The sequence below is a fragment of the Miscanthus floridulus genome, unplaced genomic scaffold (assembly GCF_019320115.1).
Source record: "Miscanthus floridulus cultivar M001 unplaced genomic scaffold, ASM1932011v1 fs_228_1_2, whole genome shotgun sequence".
Classification (NCBI taxonomy): Eukaryota; Viridiplantae; Streptophyta; class Magnoliopsida; order Poales; family Poaceae; genus Miscanthus; species Miscanthus floridulus.
In genome coordinates, this window is record NW_027096418.1 from 65,899 (window position 1) to 75,606 (window position 9,708).

The window sequence follows — 9,708 nt, forward strand, 5'->3', positions numbered from 1 at the left end:
AGAACAGCAGAACGGATTACCGTAAGGAGGCGTCGCGTGTATTAGGAGTCGAAGTCACTTTGCTGGTGTTAACGATGCAACTCAGATTAGTTTATTTGCTTTTGGCACGTCAAAAAAAAAAACACGTGTGCATGAGCATGACATAAGGGCAAGCAAAAGAGGCAAAACCAGCCACACGTAGTTTAATCAAAGTAGGTGACTTTGGTTCAAACTCGGAGATCGACAGGTGCAGTGTGAAAGCAAAGAAACTCTATTTGGTGTTCTGTTTTTCTATGCACATATTTTGGGGAGTCCAACGTCTTTATCTATACCTAATATTAAAGAATTATTTTTTTCCAATTTTTTTGTATGGCCTCTCCTAACTAATTTCGCCCAGTTATATGATTTTTGGACTAAAGATGCACGTGAGGTACGACCGTATGGGCTGGCTGAATTCACTCCGGTTCCTTAGGTTGTTTTTTTATTATTTATTGTAGTTAATTTAAATTATTGGGCTGCATAGAAGAAAGATTTTTAAAACTTAGTTATGTTTTTAATTTTGTAACTTTTAGAGTATTATATTTAAAATATTTGTAAACAAGTATGTTACCTAACAATGATGCATAATTTCCTAAAAATTAAAATTTATGCAAATACACTTGAGTATGAGTATGGTCTAATTTTTTCTGTTGCAATGTACGGGCATGTTTGCTAGTGACTACTAGTTCATCGAAATATCGTTTCCATTCCAGGATTATTATTGTACTAAAAATTACTCAAACAATTGGAGGGGTATGCAATCATGTTACAATAAATGAGTTGTGATACTGTATGCATAAAAAAACCGTAGCAATAGTTTTGAACTTGTCAGCAGGCTTGCTTGATCGACGATCTGCAGGAACATGGACTGGTTGCTGTTGAAAACGGCTCTTGCTTCAAACTACCGGTGGCCTTTGGATCTGAATTGGTGGGTGGATGGAGAGAGCAAAGTCACCCAATCTGGGTCTGTTTTATCAGTTCCTCATAGCAAATTTTAAGAACAAATAGAATGTAGATATGACGGTGATGCACTAAATCTGCTAAAATAGTGCCACAAAGTGCTAAAATGGTCTAAGAGGCTTTCCCTAAACAACTTATATACGATTGCTCTAATATGTAAAGTACTGGTAGGCAGTAATACTAGGCAGTACTAGATACGAAAATCCGTATACAATAGTAAGTGAACTCTTAGGGTTTGTTTCGTAGGGCTCCTCCACAAGGGTTTCTCCGAAGAAGGTGAAGCCGTTTTGGTCTCTAAACTAGCTTCAGCTCTCTTTTTTCACCGAAACAACTTCTCCTACTAAACAGTTCGATAGGACGCCTCCATTGGAGCTGGAGAAGAGCCATACCAAACAGGGCTTATAAATGTATATATAAAATCCTCATCACCTGGTTCTCCAAGACTGCGTGATCAATTCATTGATCAGGGAAGGTAGATGGACAAGGAGGGCGCTAAATAATTGCAAAAAAAAAAAAAAACTACATGCACAAAAAAATTGGGATGTGCACGGAATCAATAAAATTGAATCGTGACCTCTAATTCTATAAGTAGGAGTATGTCAGTAACAAAAAAAAAATATGTTTAATTAGCTGCGGATTTGTATATAAACTGGTTTCTGTCACCCGAAAGAGTATATATAGCAAAATGTTATAAGCATATAGCAAAAGGGTTTTCCTTTTTTTTAGAAGACGAATAGCAAAATTGTTTGATTTGGGCTTTGTTTGGCGGTAAGAGCAGCAGCGGGCTGACAATGGGCCTCAGGCCCACAAACATTTTCACACCGCCTCAGTTATGTTACATCGCGTTCCCCTCAAAAAAAAAAAGTTATGTTACATCGCGTCGCAAAATAAGAGATCGATCAAAACGAACAGAATTAGTTTCAAAAAAAGAAGAAGAACAGAATCCCCTAAAAAAAATCAAAACGAACAGAAGCTAAGCTATGATTACATCATCGCTTGAATGCTTTTTTATTGACAAGTAGTACTATGCTTGCATCACCAGGAATACATTTCGAATCCCTTGAGATCTCGAGTGTGCAACACGCAGTAAATATCCCTTTTCCGTTCTCATCAAATGGATAGACGCAGTGCAGAGCATTCAGTCGAATTCATTCAGTCAGTCGCTTGAGAATCCCAAGAAAGAGAGCACTCGATGCAAATGAAGGGACGGATGAAAAATGCTTCTCCTTCTACTATCTATCTATCTGTTTCTTGTGTAACGGCGCGCACACACACACATAAATAGAGCTGCGTAGACGTCGTCTTTTTATGGGACCCTTACACGAACTACAACACTGTTCTGTGCCAGCCATCAGTAAAGTCTTTCCGTGATGGATCATCTGCCCAAGTTTGTGGCCGATTTGATATGTTTCTTCCGTAGGTACGCCTGCATTCATCAAATTTTTATTCTTCCTCCAAAATTCCCAACTCAGAGGCATTTCACAAAGTTGGCATGCTTTTCTTACATTATCCTGTTATTATACTGGTCGATCATAGGAAGATTTGTCATATGTATTTCTGATAAAAATAAATCACAAATCCCAAGTCCAAACTAGACTAAGCTTCCCTAGCGTAAATCCGGACCGTTCGTTTCTTCGTTCATCGACGACGGACGGCTCGATGACGCAGTTGCCCAGAGAACCCGTGGATTGGTCGCCTCTTCTCCGAAGTCAAAAGGACAAGAGGGGAAAAAACGAAGAAATTTCCTCCTGCAAAACCCTCGTCCACTATCCCCTCCCCCAATCTCTCCTCGGCGGCTAACCCGGATTGGCATCTCAGGCTCGTGATCCGGGCGCTGGCGGCGATGGACGGCGGCGGCGCGGGCGGCGCGGAGGGGGAGCTCACGGCGCAGGAAACGGCGCTCTACGACCGCCAGATCCGCGTCTGGGGCGTCGATGCCCAGAAGAGGTGCGCAGCCGCCAAAGGCCTACCTCGCCTGCCTTTGCCCTTTCTTGTTTGTTCCCCCACTCCTGCTTCTTTTGTTTCGGTTTACTAATTTTTGCTCTATTTTTCTTCATCTTTATTTGGAGCACGGCGTCGGTTATTGTCGCTAAAAAAGTTGCCATCTTTTGGGTGGTTTATTATATTTTATTTATTTCGGATGTGTAGTGTAGTGCACCATTTTTTTTATTGTTATAAATTATAGATAGATTATAGATCCAAAGCTTGCATTTTGGTGTGAAAAAAGCCCTGATTGCTGCTGCTGTTTCACAAGTTTGCTGGACCTCCCCCCAATTTATTCCCCAAGTCGTTTTCGTCATGCATCTTATCTTTCCGAGCTAACTGTTACATCTGCGTTTCCTGTAACAGACTAAGTAAGGCGCACGTGCTTGTGTGCGGCATGAACGGAACCACCATCGAGGTACCTTTCTGCTACTCTAGCGAGTAACGATTAGTGTTTAATTTTTTTTTCTGCTACTCCAGTGAGTAGCAATTACAGTTTAGTGTAGTAATAATTTTTTCGTATTATTTATAGTGCAACCCAAGTTTAGGTACTCCTTTGAACTAGATAGTTATAATTTTTTCTTGGAATTTATTACTAGTATTATGTAACAATGTTTGTGCTGTTTGTCAGAATTACATTTCTCACGTGAATTCTGATCTTATCTGGAAAAAGATACTGATAGTTATTCCATCTATTAGGCACTACCTGTTAGCTTTCGTTTGTCTCACCTGTTGATTTTATTTCTCTTTGTTTATTCTTCTAGCTTGTGTAGAATTTCAGTTACAAAATCTCTGTTCTACACATATATATATTTTTTGAGTTGAGACTTATACTTTATTGCCTCCTTTTATATTTCTTTTAGAATTAATATCTTAAGTACTTATTGAGAACTAAGTTCTGGAAGCTACTTAGGGTCTGTTTGGATCAGCTAGAGATTGTTTGCTTATGGATACTGCTTTTATCAATCTCTAGCCCAGATTTTCAGTCCCACAAGCACCCTCCCCTAGCTTTTAGCAGCTTGTGCATTGCGAAAATACAGCACTGCCCTCCCACATTGAACTCCTCTCATGTGCGGTTGCAGCTGACCGCGACGCACTGCAGCGAGCCCGGAGCTGACATCCTTTCACCTAACCTCCATCATGACGGTCCTTAGTGGCACGGCGCTCGCCGCCTTGCGCTAGCTCTGCTGCGAGCCCTCTTGCCGCCCCAATACCCATCCCTTTCCACTGGGGAAGAAGCAGCCATGTGTCCAGGTCAACCCTATCAAGAAGGTTTCCTGCTTCCGCAGTGGGGGCGATCACCACCACAACCCCAAGAAGCCCGGCACCCCAGCCCTTTCCACTGCAAGCTTAATCTTGGGTCTTCCTTGGCACCGAGGCTGGGTAGTACACTGGCAAACAGGGTGGAGCAGGAGCTGTTGGAGTTGTCATCCATGGTGTTTGCACTTGTGTGGGTGGAGAGTTGTGAGGGGTGCAGATTTGGGGAAAGGAGGAAAGGGTCAGAATGAAAGAGACAGAGGGGTGTGAGGGAGATGGTGTTAAAGACTTTTGACATCCAAAACCAGCAATCCAGCCCCTCACAGTGCAGGTATCCAAACAGCACCCCAGCTTTTGACAATCTCTATCTAATCCAAATGGGGCCTTAAACTGTCAAGTTGTGGATATATTTCAACAGTTTGTGCTGTTATTTTATTTGTGCTTTAAACATGGAGTTGCTCCCTGTTATTCTGATATTATTTATGGCTAAAAGATGACACTAAGTTTTAGCCATCGCAACAAGATCATTGTGTTCACAGAGAATGTGTTAAATATAAATGACAATATAACAGCAGCGTATGAAACAATATTGATTTAGTGTGAGTTTGGACTGTGTTGAGCACTTAAACTTTTTGTATGGTATTTAATGAAAGCATCATATCATGCACTGACAGTGGTGGTTTCTTTCCTACGGTGTAGTTCTGCAAGAATATTGTTCTAGCTGGAGTTGGAAGTTTATCCTTGATGGATGATCATGTAGTCACAGAAGATGATCTGAATGCAAATTTCCTAATTCCTCCTGATGAGAGCATATATGGTGGTAGATCTCGAGCCGATGTTTGCTGCGAGTCTTTGATAGATTTCAATCCTATGGTTCGAGTTTCTGTTGAAAAGGGTAAGGTTGAGTCTAAACTTCTTGCTAGTTTCAATCTCAGCTAAGAAGGATCTCTTCTTTCCATTCTTGAATTGTTGTGATCCTACTTTCTTATACTAAGGGGAGATGCTATTTCAATATGTATTTTGAGCTGATGGTGGTGGTTAAGAAATTCTTCTAAGAAAAAAAAAAATCTTTAGTGACTATATGATGTTTTCTTAGTACTAAGTTGCGTAGTTGTTTCAGAATTCTACAAGCTTAATTCTCCTTGAGATTTTCTGATAGGTACAATAGTACAAGCTGTTACCATATTATTATATTGCTAAGATTCTTAACAGATTTGATGCTTGGAAGTATCTTGTTTCCTTCAGGTGATCCATCACTAATTGATGGAGAATTCCTTGACAAGTTTGACATTGTTGTACTTAGCCGTGCATCTCTAAAAACAAAGGTGCATATTCTTCTCTGGAAATAGTAATTCTACTTTTTATTGTGTCGTGTGACTCTACAGGAAGTTTGTCATGCTCATGATGTTTTTGTATTTTTTTTCTTTTTCAGTTGTTTATTAATGAAAACTGCCGAAAGAGAAGCAAACACATTGCATTTTATACTATAGATTGCAAGGATTCATGTGGTGAGATATTTGTTGATTTACAGAAGCATAGCTATGTTCAGGTATGTTGCACACTGGAACATGTTTAATACTGGTTCTACAAATCTGTCAAATAGCAGTTGGAAGTGGTATTTTCAATGTTCACAACTAGGAGGTATACCTTTATGACCTAAGCATCCCTGTGCAGCCGCTTGCAATTGAGCTATGTTCTGCCCATAATATTTGTTCATTTTGTTCAAAACTATAAATGTGCATAAATGCAGTTAAACTCATCATTGTTTCCCTTCCATGTGTTTCCACAGAAAAAAAAAAGTGTCGTAAAAATGTGAGGGACACCATTACTGTTTTCCTTGATTGCCTTGTTGCATGGGAAATACTCGAAATCATGGGAAATCATGGTGATTTTGTGGTACAACTTTTAGTTATGTGCCTTCTCATGGGTTGTCATATTCCAAGTCCTACTGCTGTTTCATTTCCCTGTCCACAGGGAAGAGATACAGAAAAACCTGGCATGTTGTTCTTAAACCATGGAACAGTCTCACATCAAAAAACAAAAATAACAACAAGAACAAAGCCTTTTAGTCCCTAGCAAGTTGGGGAAGGCAACTGTCTCACATCAAACCTTTGATGCAATTCTCTTTAGATTCAGTCACATGGTGAAAGAGTTTCTTATCCTTTGTAGTCATGTTTGTTTGAGAACCTTATATGTTCTGTTACAATTTCTTATGTTTTGTGATTATAAATTTTCTTCTGAAAGTACCATCCTGAAGCTGTCTTCATTTTTTGTTTTCAGAAAAAGCCTGGAGGAGCAACTGAACAACAGGAGTTGACATATCCTAGTCTTCAGGTAGATGACTTAGGTTTACAGTGACTTTTAAAGCTTGATAGAATTATTTTGACTTAAACATACCTTCTTCATGTTTTGCATTGCTGAATATAGTGTTTTTGGCTGCAACATTTGCTGTAAAATAGATGTGATGCAACTGATACAGGTTATGCTATAGAATGAAGCAATCTGAATTACATCTCTATATTTGAATGTGAATGGTGTGCCATTATTTTCTGTAATAATACAATTAGATTTACTTTATTTAGTTGCGGTGATGAAAAATAAAAGTGAGTGCTGTTCATCGATTTTCAGTTCACTTTTAATACTCCATCCATCCCAAAATAAGTGTCATTCTCGTATCTCGAGGAGTCAACACTTTCAACTTTGACCAAATATATAAAAGAAAATATTTATATTTATAGTACATAATTAGTATCATTATATAGATCGTTGAATCTCTCATAATAAACTTATCTCGAGATACAAATGTTGCTAATATTTTCTACAAACCTTAGTTAGACTTAAGTTTGACCGGCATGAATACCACAGCGACACTTATTTTGGGACGGAGGGAGTAACTTTTTTGGGTAATAGGTGCCTTGAAGTTAGCTCTAGTCTTTGTATTATGCATTGCATCTACCTAAATGTCGGCTTGTCTATGACAAATCCATTAACTGGCAGTGCCTAATGTCATATTTGTTTAAACTTCATAGCTCAATGTATAGTGCTGTCGGAAGAGTCATGTCTGATCTGTTTCCAGAAATCTGCATCTTACCATTTTGGATGCTTTAATTGGGAAATGCATTACAATTTTGTTCAATTAAACACAATAAGTGCATTTATTTGTCCTTACAGGAAGCTATCTCTGTACCTTGGAATAATCTACCGAAGAAGACATCAAAATTATACTTTGCCATGAGAGGTGAGGTTTACAAAATTTAAGACAGCGCCGCAAAAAAGAAAATCCCTGTTTTAGTTTATACTACCCAAATTATGGAACTTGGAAAGTGCTGAGTTCAACAATTATGTCTTTGATTCATAAACCCTGGTGAAACAACACTTTATCATTCTGCAGTACTGGAGGATTATGAATTATCTGAAGGGCGCAGCCCTGGCGAAACAACACTTTCTGATATACATGCAGTTTTGGCTCGGAGGAAGGATATGTGTGATAAAATGGTATTGAAGTTTTTTTTGTCTTAATTTAGCTCAGATTCCTTCTGATTTTTACAGCTTATTGTTAACTGCAGTCTTTGAATGAGTCTCGTATTCCTACGACTCTCGTGGAACGACTGCTAGCAGCTGGAAAGAAGGAACATCCTCCAGTATGTGCTATCCTAGGTGGTATTCTTGGTCAGGTAGGTTCTATACTTCAATCTATGAACTGCTTCTTCTGAGCTAGTATTTGTTTGCATTTGCATTACATACCGCCTTTTCTTATGAACCATGGCTCTCACATATATATATCTTCTGTTTGTTGTTTGGTTGGCTTGTGAGCGACTGAACACTGGATAACAACTAAAATATGGAACTGCCTCAGTTAGAAAAGTACAGTGATCTTGAGTGACTATGCTTTCCTCAGTCAATGACATAGAGAACTTGAAGCATCTTCTGTTGATCTGTGTAGGTACTTTTCTGGCTCCTGGTATGTGTATGGGCAGAGGTCTATTTATGATCTTTAATCAGCAAATCCGACCATAGAGTTAAACGATTCTGAACAAGCTTAATTACACTGGAACATAACAAGATTAGTTCAAGTGCCACAAAATCTAACATGTTTAGCGTAACTATTGATGAAAGGCACTTGTAGGGCCGATTAAACATATTGAAAATCATCTTGAACAAGTACATGATTCATAGTCTTGGATAACTATGATTCATAGTCTTGGATAACTTTTGGTTGTTCCAAAGCCCAATTAACTAGGACAACTCATGGGACTTTGGAAACCTGTCTGAATTTTCATTCTGAGATATTGAAAGCTTTAGTGTTGAATGATTAGCTTTCCAAAACAGGACTTGATTTCTTCAATTGAATGTTTAATTGCAAACCATCCTCTTTTTGTGTTAGCATTGTGCTTACAGCTTCACCTTGTACCTAACAGGAGGTGATTAAATCAATATCCTGCAAGGGTGATCCAGTCAAGAATTTCTTCTATTTTGATGTGGCTGATGGCAAAGGTGTCATCGAGGATATCCCACCACCTTCTGCAAACTGAAGCGCTCAGCTGTCTTACTACCAACTCGACTTGGTTCACATCCTTGTACCCACTCGGCATTGAACATGTAGCAACCTTTAGATTTATAGCCATGTGAAAAAGGCAAGTTGACCTAACCCTGATGTTTAGGAATTGTATCAAGCATCAACCGTGACTGTATGCACCAACAATTTCAAGCTGAAGTCTGGATGATTTCTCCATGCTTTTGGGGGTGAAGGATTTCCTTTGTTGTCCCTTTATCCTTTTGTCAAATTTGGTAGAAGTGGTTGGGGGATAATGAAGTGAGAAGGTTATGTTCTAGCTGTGAAGCGACGATTCCATCTATACCATCATGCCTGTGTACTCATGTGGCATGTTTCATACTTGATTACAATGCCTGTTGCTTGAATGGCTCTGCATATGCGTGGCGTTGTTGCTTACTGCCAGATTGTTTGGTTGCATTTGATAACATAGTTTCACTGGGGCTAGATGACGAACAACTACCGTGCTTGGTTCTAGCAAGTGCCTATTTTAGCTGGGATCAGAATCATACAAACTTGAAGAGGTTGGATGCAATTTTGGGTGGAAGTAGTTGAATTATGAAAAGTTGTTGCACCTAGCTGGGAAGGTTGGTATTCTCGAGATGCAACCGAATTTCTTATGCTTTTATTCTAACCATGAGGCTGTGATGTTTCTTTCTTGACCGAATTTACCGAAATAGATTTGGACAGAACTTGCCCTATCTGTTCTGGTTCTGAAGTAGGCATCCCAACCACCTTTCTCGAGGTCATTTCTGACCAAAGACTGTTCCAGTCCGGTTCGGATAACAGTTTCTTGGCTGTGGATGCATCATTCCTGTCGCTCAGTTTGTGGTCTATCTGTGCCATGGGATCTGATCCATCTGTAATATGGTTCCTGGGAAAAGGATAGCAACTGGAAGATCCAGATCTTGTGTGTAGTCGTATTCAATTACTAAAGG

The 9,708-nt window shown here is 39.3% G+C and overlaps 1 protein-coding gene across 1 annotated transcript; it reads left to right on the forward strand.

Moving 5' to 3' along the window:
- Positions 1-2,701: 2,701 nt before the first annotated feature.
- Positions 2,702-9,148, forward strand: LOC136530894 (SUMO-activating enzyme subunit 1A-like). Its single transcript, XM_066523605.1, has 10 exons — positions 2,702-2,925; positions 3,328-3,379; positions 4,918-5,113; positions 5,464-5,543; positions 5,651-5,767; positions 6,499-6,552; positions 7,390-7,456; positions 7,610-7,713; positions 7,785-7,892; positions 8,637-9,148. The coding sequence occupies exons 1-10, from the start codon at positions 2,822-2,824 to the stop codon at positions 8,748-8,750; spliced, it is 996 nt and encodes a 331-aa protein (XP_066379702.1). The 5' UTR covers positions 2,702-2,821; the 3' UTR covers positions 8,751-9,148.
- Positions 9,149-9,708: the final 560 nt, after the last annotated feature.

Bases quoted from the DNA above. Each gene is read 5' to 3' on its own strand.
- LOC136530894 (XM_066523605.1), top strand. From the start codon at position 2,822: ATGGACGGCGGCGGCGCGGGCGGCGCGGAGGGGGAGCTCACGGCGCAG. The intron at 6,553-7,389 runs GTAGATGACTTA...TTGTCCTTACAG, and splicing joins TGACATATCCTAGTCTTCAG to GAAGCTATCTCTGTACCTTG. The intron at 7,893-8,636 runs GTAGGTTCTATA...TGTACCTAACAG, and splicing joins TAGGTGGTATTCTTGGTCAG to GAGGTGATTAAATCAATATC.